The following is a 21346-nucleotide window of genomic DNA, read 5'->3' as shown; positions in this document are numbered from 1 at the left end:
GAACAGGCACTGATCTTGGAAAAGATTAACAAAAGGCTCAAATAATGAATCATATAGTACTAGCTAGCTCATATCTTTATAATTCTCCTCATGCAATAAGCTGTAGTAGAATAAGAATCAGTTTGTCCTAAAATACTAAACAAACAAAAGTCATGTAATGAACAAAAAATAAGGAGGTAATTGCATGAGGAAATTTGTGATGAAAATCAAAATTAAGAGAAATGATCAATATTGGATGAACAAATTGACTTGGGTGAGCTAGGGAGTCACTTGAAAGAGTACACGATATTTGGAGTATAGGCAATGAGTATTACTGCTCTCTGTATTTATATTTATGATTACACAAAGTTTTATTGATACATATATTTTAAGAATGAGATAAATACAAGTTATTTTGGAATTCACATCAGACTAGAACAGATTAGCGTTATTCAATGCCAGGATTCCACAGTCTTCTTTGTTTGGTCTCTCTTTTATGGCTGATTTGGATTCAGAGATGAGATGAGATAGTTTCAAATGAAAGATGAAAGTGAAAAAAAAAAATTGTTAGAATATTATTTTTTAATATTATTATTGTTTGTAATTTGAAAAAGTTGAATTGAAATTTGAAAAAGTTAAACTGTTTATTATATTTAGTGTGAGAATTTGAGAAAGTTATAATGATGAGATGAGATGAAATACTTTCTAAATCCAAACGGGGTCATTTTCCATTACATTTTGATCCCCAAAATCATAACATTCCATTACAATTTGAATTCAATGTTCATGGCGGCCCACTCTATCGATAGTGAACCAGTGGTAGGTATTTTCCTTTTGACGGCTGCACTCATCTATTAATATTCAATGATTTAATACCATACCTGTATATAGCATCAAGACATTTTAATTCATCTTATAAGTCGTACCTTTCATGACTTGAACTCGTGACGTGGCCTCTACTCCCGTGATCATAACACTCTCGATCTTTGAATTGTTTTTATTCCTGTAACTGTATTTGAGCTTTTGCCTTGTATATATTCTGACGTTTCAACATCATATATCAGCATATGAATTTTTAATTCATGAAACAGAGTCCACTCACACTACAACAAGCCAGAGCCCAACATGACAAAGATGGACACAAGGCCAAGGATGAGGATAATCTCGATAAGGCTAAACGCAAGGCTACGGATGAGAAAAATTACAAGAAGAAGAATTGAAGGTTGAATCCATCTAATATTCCCCACCACCTCCCCTTTTGCCAGTTTTATACATGCATATTCTGTTTGCATGAACATGATGAACATGATAACATTATTTGTTTACTTCTTTGCTGGCAAAGAAGGCATGCATCCCAAGGAATTGAATCCTTATTGTCAGGTTGTAGAGAACGGTGGGGCCCTAATGGTCAACTGGCTGTTGTAAATTTTTTTTTTATTTATTTAAAAAAAAAATTAAATTTTTCTAATCATATAATATCATATTAGATGATAATAGCACTTTTCTTTTAATTATAAAATATGAGTCGAAAAAAATAAAGAAAAAAGAAAGAAATATTATTTTAATAAAATAAAGAAAAAATATAGAATGAGATGTATGAAAGATTGAGAATGTAAGCAGTTAAAAAAGAGAAATGGTATAGCTTGTTCGCTAAATTTTAGCAGAACTTATAGAGAGCCCAATGTTGATGCTCTAATTACATGCTTAACTATATCTAAGAAAATGGCTAAACTCTAACTAAGTGCATGTTCGAAGAGCATTCACACTCTTAATAGCTCCAAATTATGCTATTTATTCTTTCTCTATTCTATTCCTTTATTCTTTCTTTGTTATGTTTTAACTCATATGTTAGAAACTTTATTATTAACAATCATATTTTTTAAGACTCGTGTTTTCAACTGTTTGGCTTTAACAGTCATATTTCAAAAACTTTAATATATGAGTATGGGATTCTTCCTCATTAAAGAAATAAAATAAAAAAATTATTTATCTCTCCTTATTAGTAATGTGCAATATCTCATACTGAATAATAAAGATAAGTGGTGTACGATATCACACATTGCTTGAAAATTAGAAGTTCTTACTCTTTTTGAAAAGAAACTTTCAGGTCATAAAACATTAGTCAATACATAATTTGTCTTCCAAAACAATAGACAAACACTCAAGAGGACCCTCTTCTAACCACACCCTTTCACTATCAAACCTTAAAGTCAACTTAGCAACTTCATGAGCAACATTGTTGCTCATTCTATGAGCAAAAGAAAGCTGCCATGAAGAGAATCTGCTCATCATTTGTTTAATGTCCTCAGTTACTTGCCCCAGCCAAGAATTGTCATCTACATTTGACTTAACAACATCAACAACAGCCTTTGCATCACCTTCAAACTCCACCAGAGTGAAGCCCAAGTCCTGGCACAGTTCCATGGCTCTTAGAAGAGCATTGCTTTCTACTAAGAAAATTGAATTTACACATTCCTTTGAAGCCAACAAAGAAGCCAGAAAGTCCCATTCACAATCTTTGATGACGATTCTCATACCCATCATTTCCTTCATTCTGTCAAAAGTAGCATCAAAATTGACTTTGAATAAGGCCAAGTTGGTGGTTTCCACTTTTGACCTCCAGCCCTTGATTGATCCCTCTGTGCTATGCAGGGTACCTTATGGTGCACCTGTTTAAAGGTGCTCAGCTCAGCCATAGCTAGGTCTAAGATTGCAATAGGACTTTTAAACTTGTTTTCAAAAACAGTGGCATTCCTTCTACACCAAATTTGATGAAAAATAACTGAGATAAGCTCCAAGTTTTCATTATCCAGCCTTTAGTACAAATCAGCCCATAACAACTAAAAATCAGTATAATTTCTCTACCATTTCTTTATAGGACTTGCCTCCCCACCCAACACATCAGCTGATGCAGAACATGTCCACAAAACAGGTACCACAGACTCTTCCTCCCTTTTACAGATTCGGCATAAGTGGTTGTCAATGACTTGCTTCTTGAACATGTTATCTTTTGTTGGTAGGATGTTGTTTAGAGCTTTCCATATCAGTTGTTTTGTTTTCCTTGGAACCCCCATCTGCAATAAGTTCTTCCATTGATCCTCATCCTTTGCACCATTTGAAGACTCGCCTAGCTTCTGTCTTTTTTTCATAAAAACCTCAAAATAGGCACTCTTTACAGTGAAGAGATCCCTAGATGACTCCATCCAAATTAACCTGTCACTTGCTCCCCTAGTGTTAATTGGGATAGCACATATTATTTTTTGCTTCTTCCTTAGTGAAAATGACTTCAACCATCTCACGTCTCCAACATCTCTTATCTTCATCAATTAAAACAGCTACTCTTGCTTCAGGCTTTGTGGTGTTTACTGGTGACTGAATCTGATAGGTTGTTGGCCTTGGCAGCCACTTGTCCTTCCAAATACTTGTGCTTTTCCCATTCCCAACCCTCCACACAGCACCACCCCTCACCAAATCCAGGCTTGATCATAAGCTCCTCTAGATAAAAAAAGGACAAGACCCCAGCTTAGCCTCCAATAGCCCACATCTCTGAAATTATTTTTCCTTAAAAATACAAGCAACCAGAGAGGAAGGCTCCTTGAAGAGTTTCCATCCTTGTTTTGCAAGTAAGGCTCTATTAAAACTGTTAAGATCCCTGAAGCCCAAGCCTCCCTTGCCTTTGACCATTCTAAGTTTCTTCCAACTTCTCCAATGGATTCCTCCCTCAAGTCTCTTGTGACTCCACCAGAATTTAGAGTGCATAGCTTCAATCTCATGAATTAAGATCCCAACGAGTTTAAAGACACTCATAGTAAAAGCAGGTATAGCCTGCAGAACACTTATTATAAGAATGTATTTTCCAGCAGTAGATAAGAAGGTAGTTTTTCAGCTGTTTATCCTTTTCCAAATTCTCTCCTTCAAACTTCTGAAAGAGGTATACTTCGACCTTCCTACAATAGTTGGCAGCCCCAGGTGCTTGTTATAGTTGTTGCACATCAACCCTTCAACCTATTGAAGAATGAAATTCCTTGTTTTAACCTTAGTATTTGAACTGAACAAAATGTTGGTTTTCTGCTTGTTTAAGGTCTGGCCTGAGGCCTTTCATATTGAGCCAACAAATTGTTAACAAAGCACCATTCAACTTGTTTTGCTCTGCAAAAAATGACGCAATCATCAGTAAAGAGTAAATGGTTGATCCTTATCCCTCCCCTCGACACTACTACCCCTTAATTGCCCCACTAGATTCAGCTTTTTGTAGCAAAGAGCTAAGACCCTCTGCACAAATCAAAAACAGGTATGATGACAAGGGGTCACCTTGTCTCAAACCTCTTAAGGGGGATATGGTCTCACCTGGAACTCCATTAGTCAAAACTGAGTAAGTTACTGATCTAACACACTCCATCACCAACCTTGTCCAATTTTGACCAAAGCCAAGCTTAATCAACATAGCCTCTAAATAGTCCCATTTGACCCTATCATATGCATTAGACATTTCCAACTTGATTGCCATACTGCCCTCCCTTCCCTTCTGTCTAGATTGCATAGTGTGAAGCAACTCATAGGCAACCATTATGTTGTCAGTGATCAGTTTGTCAGGAATAAAGGCGCTTTAATTCCATGAAATGACCTTAGATAAGACATACTTCATTCTATTTGCCATAAATTTTGAAATCAATTTGTAGAAGACATTGCATAAACTGATAGGTCGATAATCATGCACATAAACTAGTGAATTTACCTTTGGAATCATAGCTATGTGTGTGTGATTCAGGTCCCTTGGCATATGTCCATTCTTTAGAAAGTCTAGCACTGCCTGTGAAACTTCATTGCCCATTATCTCCCAGTGATCTTGATAGAACCCTGTACCAAAGCCATTAGGCCTTGGTGACTTAAAGGGGGACATTTGCTTGAGTGCTGCTGCTACTTCCTCACTAGTGAACATTCTGTCCAAATTTCCACTCATCTCATCTGTTATCCTTTCTTCTACCCCTTGCAAACATGACTCAATGCACCTTGGTGCTGGCTATGAAGACTCAAAAACTTTTGAGTAACGATTCCATAATCCAAGTGCATTGTCATTCTTCTCAGTCAACTCCTTGCCTTCATTATCAACTACCTTTTTTATTAAGTTCTTCTTCCTTCTTTGGTTCACACATGCATGGTAAAACTTAGTGTTTCTGTCCTCTCCTTCTAGCCAGTGCTTCTTAGCTCGTTGCTTCCATCTAATATCCTCTTATTCTAGCAAGAAACCAAGTTCATTTTGTAGCCTTTTCTAATTTTTCATACTCTCAGGCCCCTCTTTTCTTTGCAATTTACTCTATATCTGTACTTTCTCCCTGATTACAGCAGTTCTTTCCTTAGCAAAATTTATGCTCCATTGTTGAAGGTCCCTCCTGCAACCCTCCAATTTTCCTTGCACTCTCATTCCATCCAATTTTCCCTCACAACCCCTATTTGCCATTCTGCTGCAACTAGGTCATTGCATCCTTCCTCCTTAATCCAATTTGCCTCATAGTTGGAGTGGGCCTTGTTTCTCCTGCTTGATATTTTCTCTTGCAAACAGACCAACAAAAAAGGGCCATGATCTGAGCAAAGAGCAAGCAGTGTTTCCACACTGTACTCAGTACAGTTAGCTCTCCAAGAAGTGTTTGCCACAACTCTATCTAACCTCTCATTGATGAAAGAATCATCCTCATGTCGGTTACACCATGTAAACTTCTCTCATTTCCATCCTAAATCAGATAGACTTCCCTCCTTAATCACTTTTCTGAACATTCTCATTAGTTTCTCACTACTTTGTTTCCCACCCACCTTCTCATCATTAGTCAATATTTCATTAAAATCACCTATCACACCCCATCCCCCTCATCGAGCCTGAAGGATGATAGTAATCTCCAAGCCACACTCCTTAAACTAGCATCGGGTTGACTATAAAAATAGGTCAAAAGCCACTTGAACAAGCCCTCGTCATTATTCACCAAGAAATTAATGTGTCACTCAGAATAATTGACCAACTCTATTTGATCCTGTTGTTTCCACATTAGCATTAAACCCCCACTCTTTCCTATAGCCTCCACCACTATGCAACCCTCAAATTTGAACCTTCTAGCAACTGCCTAAGCACGATTATAAGATAGTTTGGTCTTCATTAAAAAGACCACAACGGGCACTTTTTCCTTCACTAACAAGCAAAGGTTTTGAACTATTCGGGGGTTCCCAAGTTCCCAACAGTTCCAACTCATGATTTTCATAATGCATGGCAGGGCTGGCAAGCAGCCTCTGCCAAGTCCAAAGACAAATCTTCATGCCTCCACTGATCACCATTTAGACCCTTCTTAACTATCCTTGGTGAAACAGTCATTGCACCACTACCCTCCACACTCTTCTTATTGCCACTGGAGAGTCTAGTGGCAAGAGAAGCACCACCTTGGTCACGGGCTCAACGCCTCCACCCATCACATCCTCTCTGCTGTATGGGTCTCTGGGATGATGCTGGAAGCTTCCTTTTCCATCTTTCCTCCACAGTTTGAGGAATAGTCATTGGTTCAACAATGGGCTCATTAGCAACAACTCCAAGCCCAATAATGGCCCTTTGTTCCCGATTAAGCCCATCCCCACTCCTGGGACCATTAAAGCCCTTCAAAACACGATTCTTTCCCTTCCATTTTCCCCCTCCTTCATGTAGCAATCAACCTGACTTGGCTCAGAAACCATCAGTCCCCGCGAGATCCTTCTCGTGATTTCAGCACGATTAGCATCTGTAGAAATCCCACCAATTACTCCCTCTAAATCCATGTCATTCAACCTCACATCTGCAGCCGCCATATCTACTCCTTGATTCATGGCCTTGCCTACACTTGAACCACAGGTATTTTTCATATTATGCTCCTGGTCAGATTCTCTCGACAACCACCCCTGAGCAGTGCTCCCGACAGATCCTTTGCCTCTCCTTCCTCTTTCCTACTCCCAGAAGCCTTTTTCCACTCCCCCTTACCTCTGTTCTCCATTTCAAAATTGGAGGGAGAAGACTATCGTCTAGTGTAGCCCTCAGCATGAAGCCATGAACCAAAATGCATATTATTATTCTTCACATCACCTAGGTCTCCCTTATTGAACGTACATCCTTTCTCCCCATGCACTAGCCATCCACAACTGAAACAAATTTTGGGCAGCTTCTCATATTTAAAGTAAACCCACACCTTCTATCCCTGAACATTGAGAAATATGCCTCTGGCAATGGCTTTGCACAGAGGTATCTCCACCTTGACTCGTAGAAACTTTCCCCAGCCTATCTCGTCGTCCTCCACATCCACCCCCAGGACACAACCCACAAAACTTCCTATTTTTTGTCTAAATTCCTTCGTCATGTAACCTAATGGCCAATTGTGAATTTGCATCCAAAATGTTTCGTGATCGAAGGGAGTCTTCCTTGGTTGCAAAACCCCATCGTAATGCAATAATAAGAACAAAGCATTATCAAACAACCAAGGTTTGCCTTCAAGCCTTCTCTGTTTATCAACATGTGTCACACAAGTAATCACAAAAACATTTTTCTCAACTTCCTGGAACACTGCACGTTTACTGATTCTCCAGATCCTTGCCATTGTGTTTGCTACAGCTTTCTTACCTGTCTCACGCTCTGTGCATACCTTCCCAATCAGACTCCTTTCTCCCTTCCTCTAAACCTCCTCCATGTTACTAAAGGGAACCTCTAAGATAACATCATCTTCCTCAGTCAACCGAATTTGCCTCCACTTATCCTCAATACCATCCATCACACTCATTGACCCGCTGTTGTGACTTCAAAACTAAGGTCTACTAATAAAACCTACTTCCAACACCACCTCCGACGTTGATAAGGTCTTGCTAGAGATGAAACTAAAAAATGTCGATAATTTGTTTATATTATTTTAGAATTTTTTACTCTTTATAATGGATTCAACGAGATTCAAATTATATTATTGACTAGTCCTTTTAGATAATAGGTCATATCCCATGTGTGGCTTAGTCCTCCCTTAAAGGGTTAAAAGTAATATTTTTAAAATCTATCCCATCATATAATGGTAATATTGTTTTTTTTTTAAAAAAAGTGTATTTTGTCTTTTTCTAAATTCGTTTCTTTCTAGCTGTCATGATTTTAAAAAAATCAAATACATTTATTTTATTAAAAAGTTTGTAAAAATTGTATAAACTTGCACTACAAGAAATTTGATTTTTAGTAGCGAAATCTTTTAGGGATGCAATTTAAAAAGTAGTTATTTGAGATGAAAATTAAATTTTGTCCCAAAACATGGAAAATGATTTTTTACACATTCAAACAGATAAATATCTATTTGAACTAGAGTTTTTGGGATGAAATATAGCATCTCAAAAAAGAAAACCGTTCAAACGATCCCAAGTCATTCAAACGGTATGGAATTTCACATTCAAATGTTGACATAACTGTTCCAACAATATTTGTGGCGAGAAATTGTACACAATTGTGGCAGGGGAGGGGTAGAAATCGTTCGAACGTACTATTTTAGTTCGAACAAAGTTTGAGACCGATCGATGGTACGAAATTTTCTATTCAAATATAGAGACAATCATTTGAACAATGTTTTTGGTGTGAAGTTATAAACAAATCTGGAGGAGACGTTTGCTATCTAGTCCGAATAGTATTTTTACATTCGAACGAATTTATAAACTGTTTGAATGCTCATAAGATTGGTCCAAGCTGTGACGTAGACAATCAAAATAAATTTAATAATAGAAATTTATTGAAAGACATTCAAATATTTTAAAAATAAATATTATTTAAGTATATTAATTATCATTTTTAAAAGATGAAAAATCTACCTATACAAACAGCTTGTTGTGGTAAATTAAAAAGTATCATATATGCCGTCCTAGAAAATTTATATAATTAATTAACGGTTTTTATGGTAAATAAGAATTTGCAATTAAAAAAGTTTTCTTTCCAGGGAATGTCATGCATTTTTCATATTGCCAAATGGTAAGTAAAATAAGAAAACTGATTTTTTATGACACACAAGCTAGCTATATATTAAAAATAATTAAGTACATCAAAATTAGAATGGGCATGCAGGGACCCTATTTTATGTCATTAATTGAGAAGATCATGCAGACATTTTTAACTTTCCTCTACTATCTTTTGGTGATTTCCCCAGTTTCTGCTGGTGGTTTTGGGATCATAATTCGCAGTTTCACTAGTCACATTATAATCCAAACACTTTCTTCAACTAATTCTCGGATAAGATTGTATAATGTACGGTATTGTTAATAGGACTGTATGTAGCAAAGCTCTGCAACAAATGTATATTCATGTATATGAAATTTAACACAATATCACAGTACTTGTTCTGTTTATGAATCAAAAACATTTTTTCCAAGAGTACTTACGGTGTCCATACAAACACAAGCAATTCACTTATATTAGAAATACAAATATTATCTAACTCGTCAAACTTAATTAGCAAATTATTTCAAAGTACATGCAGGAGGATTTTGTTTGCCCGAAATGGTGGGATTGGCATTAGTACATTGGGATGTTGCAGGGCCGTCGCTTCCCTGGTATGCGAGGTCTATGTCACTAATCTCCACATTCTCACATGGTATTTCATTGCTGCATAAAAGTTTGACGGCCTCCTTAGTTTGAGAGGTGCCTCGTATGTTTTTGAAGCTAACCCCGCTGATCTTAATCTTTGAGGGAATCTACAACCAAGAAACACAACAAAATACTTATGATATGGGTAATATTTCTTAAATTTTGAATATGATCGAAGATAATAGTATGAAACTAGTACTTTGTGATGTAATCACCTGTGCTTTGCATTGATTCCATGGGCAGTACACCTGATCTATGATGACAGGATTGCTAACATTTTTCATGTAGATGTTCTCAAAATGCATATTAGAGACAATGCCAGGAAACGAAGCAGGCCATGTTTTGATTCTTACACCATTCATCGTATTTCTTAGGTTGCAATCAAGAACTTTGACCCCGATCACAGGTTCTTCATTCTCGTACTTACCTAGACTTCCTATGCTAATTCCATGGCCAGGTCCACAGGCAACTTTTTGGATAAGTATATCCCGATTTCCATCACCGAGAGAAATACAATCATCACCGGTTCCGATCTTCGAATCAATTATATTAATTCCAGTTGATCGCCCCATGTGGATTCCATCAGTATTAGGGCTATCTCCAGGTGCTCTGATATTTAAATGGAATAGGGTAACATTTTTGCATGCAAAAATATGCAAGTGGAACTGTTTGCTATCCAACGATGTTATGCCCCGAATCATTGAATTGGTGATGAAGTCGAACCTTATGTTCTGTTCATTTTTAAAACATTATTAAGCTCCACAAGGTTGAAGTGTAAACATTGCTTTAAGGGTAGGACTTATAAGGATGGAATGGAAAATTTAGGCAAAAATTAATTAAAGATAGAAGTCATGAACTTACAATTGGGAGGGCACCACTGTATTTGCCCCAAACAGATTTTCCTTGGCCATCAAAAGTTCCATTGCCTGACAAAGTTAACTGGTCTACACGTTCAAAACTGACCCAACTACCCCATTTGAAAAAACTAAGGTCTCCTGGAGCCTCTAAGATGCCTCGAACTTTAAGCTCAATGGGACCCTTGCATGGACCATTTAATTGCACCGGGCCCAACCTATACGTCCCAGCTGGTACCACAACTGTACTCTGACCCGGCGTTGCACATGCATCGTTCCAAGCATTTGTCAAAGGCTACATGCAAAATGATTAATCATGAAACTGAGTTTAATTAGCACAGGAAGCAATTAGCAGAAAACATATACTTTTTTCTTTTTAAATCTCAAAGTATTGTATAAGTTGGTTGGGAATGCATTAGTGCATACCAGGGTGATATCCTCATTAGCCTTTCCTCCATACTTCTTCACAATATTAAAGACGGCCGGTTTGGCATTGGCAGTCGATGTTAGGAAAAACAGAAGTACTGATAGGGTTGCAATATTCAATTTCAAACCCATATTGAAATTCTTGAATCGTCTGAGGTTGTAATTTGTATGCAAGATGATCAGTATTGAGTAATTTGTATGACATGATTTTAAGTGTGGGTAGGTTGGGGATATATATATAGTGGAGTAGAGAAGCTAAGCACCATTAAAACTCGAAACAATTACTTGCTAATTATGGTAATTATGCAATATCTAATACTCCAAATTAGCGTGAACACGGTTTCACCTAATTCAAGTCTGTTGATCAATCATTAATATATGAGAAATGATATTTGCAGTGATATAATGCACAAGCGCCACACACTCCTTTTAAAAAAAGTGAATAAATATAGAATCCATATGAAAAAAATTAATTTTTTAATAGTAAACTTCACTCTTTCTTAAAAAAAATACCCGAGACTTGCACATCACATGACTGTATCTAGATTGAACCTCACATGAGTTAAAAATGGAGTGGACCGTTGTTCTTGAGTATGCGATGAGGGGTCATTACTTGCTTTGGAGGTTGGGATTGTTCTTGCCCCAAAATAAATTAACAACAAACTAAGAGCAATTATTACTGTTGGTTCTATATATAGCCAATATATAGTTTTCGTGGTTATATATGTATATATATTATAACAGAGCCTAAATTAATGTGGCTTTTGATTAATGGAGAGTTATTGATCTGATGAACTGATGAAATACATTTTGGAAATTAATTAATTAGCACGGCATGCATTTCTTGTACATTAATTAATTATTTCCGTAAATCTATAAATGTATAATTTTAATTTTAGGCAAATAATTTATATAGTTGAATCACGTGATATATGATCATGACCTTATATATTCATTCTCCTAAAAAATGTTTTCGTTTTGATTCGTTTAAACCTAAAAACAATTTTAAAATCTAAAAATAGAGGCCGTCATGATCTGGATCATGATCAATCATTTTTAATTTGTTGATTAGCTTTTTGTCCATTAATCCTTAATTTGTTTTTGTACAAACTTCTGATTTCATTCAAAGTTCAAGAACATAAGAAAACTTACATTAACATACAATTTCGATCTCTTAATACAAATACAAATAAACAATTACTATTCAACATCGAAAATCACCCTATTTAAAATAAAGTCAGGATAGGAGTACTGCCACCATTGTGCCATATATATCTTCAATCCATTTTGCAGATTGAGCTAATAAATGTGCTGTTCATTAACCTGTCTTCCCACATGAACAACCTCATGATAATCCTAAAAACATATTAGGAGACAGTACTGAATTTCCATTATCAAAAGCCCGAGTACGTAGTAAAATTAGGTTCATGAGACTTTATAGTTTCAATAACAATCAAAGAATCACCTTCCAATATTAAACCAGAAAATCCTAATTGTTAAGTCATCTGCAAACCTCGCAAAAGCAGCTAAAGCTTCTATGTCATCCACATTAAAGACCCATCTTTCCTTCCTACCAAAAAAAAAAACAGAACTGAAGCCTAGATCTGACAAATAGTGAATTAGGCACAACCACAGAGCATGAATTTGATCTTCTTGCTAGATACAACACAAATTAAGCATCAGATACAACACCCCTTTTCAATAAATTCATTTCTATTGGAAGGCTATTGTTACTAGCTCTCCAAGAAAAATTCTTAACTTGGTTAGATAGAAACAAATTCCATAACTTCCTCCAATACCCAGACTTCCTTCCTAACTGTGAACTTTCAGATTGGTCAGAATTTTTAAACAACACCAAAGCAAAATAATACCCTGATTTTACAATATACTTACCACTATTATTACCACCCCAAACAAGCTTATCAACAATCCAAGAATGCAAAGGAATTTGAATAATCTTTTCAACCACAAAAGGGGGGAAAACGAATCGGATCTACTCGACGGATATGATAGATGTTTTTAATCAATTCTTCCTTCCAAGATCAAGATGAAAGATTAAACAACATATTAACAGTCGCTTCCAAAGGTAATAACCGAGAAGGTTGAGACCCCAGAGATTCTAACCTTGTTGATACCCATCGATCTTTCCAAACATTAATGATATCGTCATTCCCAATTCACCAAGGACATCCCTTGATAAGAATATCCTTCACTTCACATATACTCCTCCACACATAGGAAGGATTACACCCAATAGTTGACTATAAAAATGAAGTATGGGGTAAATACTTGGCTTTAAAAACCTTATACAACAAGGAATCAGAATTAGTCAACAATCTTCACCCTTGTTTAGCAAGCAATGAAAGATTAAACCTTTCTATATTATGGAACCCCAACCCTCCATGCATTTTAGACGCACACATCTTAGCCTAACTAACCTAATGTATTTTACATTCAGATCCATGCCATCCCCACCAAAATCTAGCAAACATGCTCTCTAAATCCTTACAAAAAGACTTAGGCAATTGGAAGCAACTCATAGTGAATGTAGGAAGAGCTAGCTTGGACCACAACTTCAATTAAAATTAATCCACTAGCTTGTGATAATAGTTTTTATTTCCAACCTAGGAATTTATCCCAAACATGAGACTTCAAATCCTGTAAAGTTATAAATTCAGAAAGCCCAACAAAAGATGGCAAGTCCAAATAACGATCATGTGCTTGAATGGAGTGTACATTCCAGATATCCTTGATAGCCTGAAACTCATCCAAACAAACATTTCTACTAATTAATAACTCTATTTTTTCCAGATTTAGTTGTTGTCCAGATGCATTTTCATAAATCTGTAGCAAATTATTAAGAGTAGAATTTTCAACAAAAGTAGCTTGACAAAACAATAAACTACCATTAGCAAACAACAAGTGACTAATTGTTGGCACCCCATTACAAACTTTTACCCCCTTAGTTATCCTCCTATTTTCATCATCTTGGATAAGAGCAGATAAACCTTTTGTACACAAAATAAACAAATAGGGTGATAACAGGTCACCTTGTCTCAATCTCCATAAAGGGAGAAAGGATGATGTAGGCACACTAATAATTAAAATCTTGAAGGATACCGAAGATATACATGACAAAATCAGAGCTACCCTTTTTTTTTTTATCAGAACCTAATTTAATCCACACTTTTTCAAGAAACTTTCACTCTACCATATCGTAAGCCTTACTCATATACAACTTAATAGACATTATCCCATGTCTACCCCTCCTTCTCATAGAGTGGAAAGCCTCATAAGTAAGAAGAATATTATTTGTGATAAACCTCCAAGGAACAAAGAGACTTTGACTAGAAGAAATCACTTGTGGTAAAATAATTATCAGTCTATTTGCAATCATCTTAGCAATTATTTTATATACAATAATGCATAAACTGATAAGCTGAAATTCTTGAATTTTCTCAAGCCGACTTTTCTTTGGTATAAAAACATTAAAAGTTTCATTCAACTCAAAGGGGATAGTACCTTTAGTTAGAGAGGACAACACTATCTTAGCCACCAAATCCCCGATAATATGCGAATACTTTTAGAAAAAAACATTAGAGATATCCCATCCGGGGTGCTTTCATGGGTAGCATTTGGATTAAAGCTTGTTGGACTTCCTCAATAGTATATGGTTGTAAAAGACACTACAGATTATAATTACAATCCTATTAACAATACGTACATTATACAATCTTATCCAAGAATTAGTTAAAGAAAGTGTTTGGAATATAATTTGATTAGTGAAACTGTGAATTATGATCCCAAAACCACCAGCACAAATAGGGGAAATCACCAAAGGGTAGTAGAGGACAATAAAAATTGACTGCATGATCTTCTCAATTAATGGCAGAAAATAGGGTCCATGCATGTCCATTCTAATTTTGATGTACTTATATAATTATAACATATGTCATAAAATAATAATTTAGACTCTAGTACTACATAAGATTAGCTAGTACGAATTATAACATATAAGTCATAAAATAATAGGGTCCATGCAAGGTTGAGGCGGCAGGAAGGGCTGATGAAGGCTTGAGTGCACGTTGAGGTGGCTTGTCTATTGCTTCGGCCTGGACGTGAAGGGCAGCGGTGCAAATTTGTTGCTTGTTGCCGATTGTTAAAGTGTGCACAGTGATTGGTTCCTATATGAGGACATGACGAAGGTGCTGGGCCATGGAGGCTGTCCCAGAGTCCAAGAGAAGAAAAAACTCTGAAAGTTTTCAAGAGAGAAAACCTTACTTTCACGTGGTGAAAGAAGGACCAACAGGCTTTATTCAGTACTTGATGCTTCGAACTTTAACCTATCTAGCTAGACCAATAACTTTCAGTACTGGTTTAATATATATGATGAGAATAACAGATTATTTAGGGAATAAAACAAATCTTAAAACATTATCCTCCGATCGAGTACCAATAAATATTGCAAGTTGAGTCAATGCTCTTGGGTTTTGGAACGTCTTTAATTTGTAGAAACTTTGACAGCTTTGTTTACCAAAATCTTCAATCGTAACAAGCTGTACAAGCAAAATAATTAAAGAACGTCGATCTCTGTATACATTCAGACCCATCGATCATGGGGCAACATATATGGTTGGAAGTTCCATCCCTTCATTATCGTCGTCTTCTTCCAATCAATGAAACGTAGGAAATTAATTCCCACATATAAACGGCATGATCTTGATAATCATTTCCTTCACATACTTGTTCTTTTATCAAACGAGAAGTCTTTAGGAGGGTCGAGGTTAATTTCATGTTGCATGCGATCTGTTTGTGGAAAAGAAATACTACTTTCGTTGACATCCTTATCATACTCGACGTTAATTTGGTCGGGTTGTTGGCCGGGGTGATAAGAGGACGAACCCTCGCCGGCTATCCGGTTGTGGCGGTGTGACGGGGAGGGAGAATCGGTTTCCCAATATTTTTCAATGTCGAAGTTGGATCTTCTTGGAGATGTGTGGACGCTGTCCATTTCGCTCCGGTAATGGCGCAGGAGATGCACCGGCGACATATGGTGGGATGGGGTGGTGGGTCTGCTCGACATGGGGGTGACCGAGCCCTTTTGCTGCTTTATATGCTTCCTTGCGGTGTGGTGCCAATTGCGTAGTGCCGCTGCTACTCTGTCGTTGAAGATCGTTGGTTTCATGGTCGAACCCATCTTCTCATTCCATAAGAAAACAGTAAAATCAAGCTTAATGATTTTTGCCCAATTTTTCAATGTCAGATCTATGAACAAGCTAGGTGGAGTTTTTACCTGCGTTACAAGGGCATAGAGTGGGAGAGTGACGTAGCTGCACAGAATTTGTACGAGGACCCTGTACTCAAAGCGCAACCATGCATACATTCAGTAAATCTTTCAATATTTGATCGATCAAACTGATTCAAGGCTAGAAATCTGAGAAGTTAATTGATAGATCTAGCTAGGGACATACCCCATTGTGATTCTGATAACGATATCCTCCACATGCTCGTGGAAACAAGATTTCAACCCGAATTCATACTGAAGAAATAAACATAAAAACAGGATCGAGCTTCTCAGCATAAAGGAAATATATAATAGTACAGTACTACTGAAACGCTAAAAACTGTTACATTTGCAGTGCTCAATAGATCGAGGGAGGGCGTGTGTGTGTGTGTTTGTGTGGTAGCAGCTTACCCAAGCCCATGCGAAGAATGCAAGCTGGAAAGCATTCTGCAATGGAAAATTAAGATTAAAAAAAAAAAAAAAAGGTCACAAAAGATCGAGGTAATTAATATAAGTAATAAACGATAATATAGTGGATTTTATGTTTTTAATAAAAGAAAAAAGAAAAGATAGAAAATGAGTTAGAATAAGTACCTGGAAGAGAACAAAGTTAATGAGGTAAAGAAGGAGATGAGGGCGATTGAACCAGAAGAGGTGGTCACCTGGCTGAACCACAGGCACCCCCTTCACAACCTCTCCTCTCTCTTGGATTCTCAATGCCATTTTGGTTATGATCACTTGTAGCTTTGTCCCCACCAATAAGATGATCTGCATGCAGGAGCAGCTTTATGTATTCATGTTGAATAAAAAAAAGCTAATGCAGCTAGCTAGCTAGTTACATTTATAGCAGACATGTGATCAAAAGGATTTATATATATATATATATATATTTATTTATTTATGCTTACAATCAATGGGATAAAGGGTAGCCATATATAAGATTTCCAGCCTGCAATATTAAAAATAAATAAATATCAACTACTATATTAAAAACCAGTATAAATAAGTATGAGAATTATATATAATTTTTTTTTATATGTAACAGTTTTCTAAAAATAATACATCGGAGTTAGGACTTTTATTGTTCTTTAATTACCTACCGTGAGTGTTGAATAGTAAGAATATCACCGCGAAGAACCAGATGGGAGGGCTGAAATTTTAGAACCAAAAAACCAAATAATTAAATAAGTCATCCATAATTAATTAATTGATTAATAATATACCTGTACATGATTTAACAGATAATGACTGATATATGATATAATTGACTCGATCTCTCAGATAATATTATATAAATAAATTAAGGGTCAGAAAGCATACCTGATTCCCACAACCACCTTGAAATCCTCTTCCAGAGATCTTTTGATATATTTTTGGAAGTCAAACTTCTGATGACTTTGAGGTGCCAAATGTGCCTGCAGACCATTAAAAAGTCATGATCTTCCTGATCATCAATCAATCATAGGGCTGAGCCAAAACATTACTCGAAACATCATAGCTAGGCGAAGTATTATCTAGGAACAAAGAAGAAAAATGAATTGCACTGCAAATTGCTAGCTAATCCTCAAATAATTACACTTTTTTTCCTTATTTTTAGTTTGATAATTTAGAAGTATTCTTATAATATCTTCCTATTATTTATTATTTTATTTTTATTTTTTATTTATTTTTTATTAATATTCAATATTTATAAAATATCTGAAAATACTTTACTATTCAAACCCAACAATTTGAGAGATCTCTAGCTAGCTTTGACCTTCACAGGCCCAATTAAATAACCAAATATAGATAATGCTTAATTGCAAGCAAGATTTGGACAGCTAGGAATTAATTACCATGATAAATCCATGCCGCAAGGTCAAGTAATCAACTTTAGGAACCGACCTAACAAACTGCCTGAAGAAACACACCTGCAATTTAAATAGCCAATTAGGACGTACAGACTCGTCAATTGAAGATAGGAATATATTAGAGCATTCATATTAGTTTCTAATTAAATGTAAAATATAATAAATTTCATCAAAAAAAACTATATTAAATTAGCTAAAGAGACAAATAGAAAATTTTGAGTTACAGTAAATAGATATGTTTCTTTAAATTTGAAGGGCTATTATTCACCCATCAAATCTATTTTTTATTCACTTTTAATTTCCAACGATCTTTTTTATTCACGTTTAATCTCCAACCGTCTTGTAATAATAATGTAAGAATCAAATTAAATTATTAATTAACATATGATTAATGTAATTATAAAATATGAAAAAAACATAAAAATATTATTATAAAAATAATAATATTATATTATTAATTTAATGAATTCAATAGTTAATTCAATGTAGAATTATAGAAAAGGAAATTTTAGATATATCAAAAATATATAATTTTTTTCAAAATTTAAAGATAAATTTGATAAAACAAATATCAATGCTTTACCAAAAAAAGAAAAAAAAGGCAAACTAAAAGTCAAATGCATGCAATGCATACGAAGAGGGGAATCAATTGGTGGGAAGCCCACGTCGCTTTCTAATCAACTGCGTACAAAGACCGTTAGCGATAGCGGCAATTCATCATAACATGATGCGTACAGGAAGTGATCACAAGCAAGTGGGACCTATGCATTAAATAGTGGAATTTTTTCAATTCCTAATTGAGTGATCAACTTCGATCGTGTCCTTTACTCCGTCATTGAAAATCTTGTCCTTCATCTTAAATACCATTTAATGAAAAATGGACAATATCACGCGAGCATAGCTGAATAATATTAATTCATTGTGCCGGTTAATTGGATACATATAGTTAATGTTCATTAATGGAAGATCGATCATGATCATGAGAGAAAGAGTTCCTTACTATCCACATGAGCGCAGGCGTTTTGGTCCAGAAGCTCAAGTGCCTTCTCCCAAAAGAAGTGTCCCTTGCAAACCTGAATCGTTCTGGATCTGTACGTCGCATATACAACATTAATACCAAATGGTGTTTACAAGCACAAAAAGTAGCTATTTCTTCATTGAAATTTGGGCTAACCGTGTGAGAACTGGTATTCAACTGTTCTTGTTTCAGTTTCCCAGTGCTTCCAACGTCTCATCTGGAAACAAACAGCCCTTATTAATATTTCCCAGTGCTTTGTCGAGCCAGAGAGAGAGAGAGAGAGAGTTAATGGAGGAATCGTATGTGTATATAATACCTTGGCTCTACCCAAAGCTAGGGTGAGGACGCAGTAGAGGACATGGAAAACAGCCAACACGAAGATAAAAATGTGTAGCTGATGGATACCATCCTTGGATACAAATGGGACTTTATCCTGCAAATTATTATAAGCATATATGGCAAATTAATTAATATGGACGTTAAATATCAAAGAAAGTAGTACTCCTCCTCCTCCTCCAGCTCCCAAGACAAATGAAGACACAAGTCCCAACTTCTACGCATGCAAACGCGTGGAAACATTTGATTCCGTAGGTTGTAAGTTTGTCTTGTAAAAGCAAGCGTTCCCATTATTCTACACGGTTTCATCAAATTCCAAACGTTTTTCTAATTATATTTTGCTTTGTTTTATGTTTTTCAAATCAAATCTTCTACGTACGTAAGCTTTGAAATCATTATAATAGATATTTGTTTATGTCGAATCATGTGCAGTGAGAATTAAGACAGTAGTTGCCGTTTTTTTAGAAAACATATTTCAACATGAATATTCACAAAAAAACAAACGAAGAAGAAATTAGAGTCTAAACGGATGGAATTAGTCATGCATTGGCTCTTCTACTTTCTTTCAGCCTAGAAGGCGCTGAAATGAATGACGGAATATTATAAGTAGTGTTTCCCACCTTTTCTGCACATTTATCTGAATTCGACGCCGACGCCAAAATTCGTCGGAAACTTCCACCAGAATCCGACAACATCAGTAGCTTCCGTCGATGGGATTCAGAATCCTCTTCCTCGTCCTCCTCCTTGTTCAAATCGGCTTCTTTCTTCTTACTGCATGGATGCCACGTTGCTCCGAGTGACTTCGATATGCATATGTTAGATATAGGGCTTTGGCCGACTGTGAGAAGCAAGGATATAAATCCCAATAACATAAGCTCTGCAAAACCAAAAAGTAATTAAGCAGAAAAATTGAAAGATTTTTATATATAATTCGAATCTTCGTATTCACAGCTTGCTTTCATAGGTCTAAGATCATCATCGTCTAAAAAGGAAAGATCATCAACTGTGCGTGGCGTTCGTAGTACCTGATTTGATCTTTTCTAATGCCTCATATAAAGCCCTTTTATGTTTCTTCTTCAACCACTGCAAATTGGTGCAATAATTTCCAATATTTCAGTTCAGAACTCTATATATATATATATATAGTTGATCGTGAGCGCAAATTGAGAATTTCTTTGAGAGATTTACAATACCTTTGCTATAAGATGGATGATGTGCTCGATGATTATGGATATTAAAACCAAAATAAAACAGACCACTGCAACAGCCCAAGTTGGAGTTTCTTCCAAAGATCTTCCTCCACTTGCCCCCGCCATGATCCCAACCAAAAGTTCCCTCTGATCTGGGAAATCACCAAAATTAAATTCCTAGCTAGCTTGAAAGAACTTGACAAGAAAACATGGGCAGAACGATATATACATCATACATATATATATATATATATATATGTACGTATAAGATGAACTAGAATGGTTTTTGGGAGATGAGAAAGTAGGAATCGTGATTTGGATCGAGAACCCACGAAAGGTTCTGAATTATTGGTTTGAGCAGTACATATATGTACAGTTGAGGGTATCGAGATTGGGCCAAATATATATTAGGAAATAATTATATGAACCTGAAGAATAGAAGCGGCAAGTGGATTCTGTTGACATTTTTGACGCGTAATGAGAGAGAGAGAGAGAGAGAGAGAGAGAGAGAGAGAGTCCTTGACTTGATCAAGATATTCAAATACAGACTTCAATGAGTCTCTAGGAACCTTCAGGAAGCCATCAAAAAAAAAAAAAAAGGAACCTGCAGGAACATAAATCAATACTTTTATCTCCACCGTCGATGAGACTCCACAAGTCAAAACCTCATTTGCGAATTTTTTTTTTTTTTTTTTTTCCGGTGGGGGAGTCCAACAAATACTATAATTTAAAATCTTATCGTTTCTTGGACAAAAGGTTAATAATTGAGTCAGACCACAAAGTATCAGTTGCTGTTTCACATTTG

At 35.9% G+C, this 21346-nt stretch overlaps 3 protein-coding genes across 3 annotated transcripts; all 3 read right to left on the bottom strand.

Moving 5' to 3' along the window:
* Positions 1 to 4195: 4195 nt before the first annotated feature.
* Positions 4196 to 4939, bottom strand: LOC108983973. Its single transcript, XM_018955773.2, has 2 exons — positions 4715 to 4939; positions 4196 to 4531 (listed from the first exon to the last, which is right to left on the bottom strand). The coding sequence occupies exons 1-2, from the start codon at positions 4937 to 4939 to the stop codon at positions 4196 to 4198; spliced, it is 561 nt and encodes a 186-aa protein (XP_018811318.2).
* Positions 4940 to 5397: 458 nt separating this feature from the next.
* Positions 5398 to 10995, bottom strand: LOC108983972 (exopolygalacturonase-like). The gene is made up of 6 exons (XM_018955772.2): positions 10864 to 10995; positions 10445 to 10732; positions 9799 to 10314; positions 9492 to 9690; positions 5823 to 5850; positions 5398 to 5644 (listed from the first exon to the last, which is right to left on the bottom strand). The coding sequence occupies exons 1-6, from the start codon at positions 10993 to 10995 to the stop codon at positions 5398 to 5400; spliced, it is 1410 nt and encodes a 469-aa protein (XP_018811317.2).
* Positions 10996 to 15323: 4328 nt separating this feature from the next.
* Positions 15324 to 21083, bottom strand: LOC108983980 (MLO-like protein 6). The gene is made up of 15 exons (XM_018955779.2): positions 20545 to 21083; positions 20377 to 20434; positions 19972 to 20228; positions 19332 to 19448; positions 19172 to 19232; positions 18998 to 19086; positions 17983 to 18057; positions 17468 to 17562; positions 17248 to 17297; positions 17056 to 17096; positions 16742 to 16915; positions 16559 to 16594; positions 16335 to 16402; positions 16157 to 16217; positions 15324 to 16060 (listed from the first exon to the last, which is right to left on the bottom strand). Exons 1-15 carry the CDS (start codon positions 20665 to 20667, stop codon positions 15599 to 15601), a joined length of 1767 nt encoding a protein of 588 aa, XP_018811324.1. The 5' UTR covers positions 20668 to 21083; the 3' UTR covers positions 15324 to 15598.
* Between the last annotated feature and the right edge of the window lie 263 nt (positions 21084 to 21346).

The sequence above is a fragment of the Juglans regia genome, chromosome 5, assembly GCF_001411555.2.
Source record: "Juglans regia cultivar Chandler chromosome 5, Walnut 2.0, whole genome shotgun sequence".
Classification (NCBI taxonomy): domain Eukaryota; kingdom Viridiplantae; phylum Streptophyta; class Magnoliopsida; order Fagales; family Juglandaceae; genus Juglans; species Juglans regia.
Note: the sequence above shows the minus strand (reverse complement) of the source record. Positions and strands in the feature narration are given on the sequence as shown.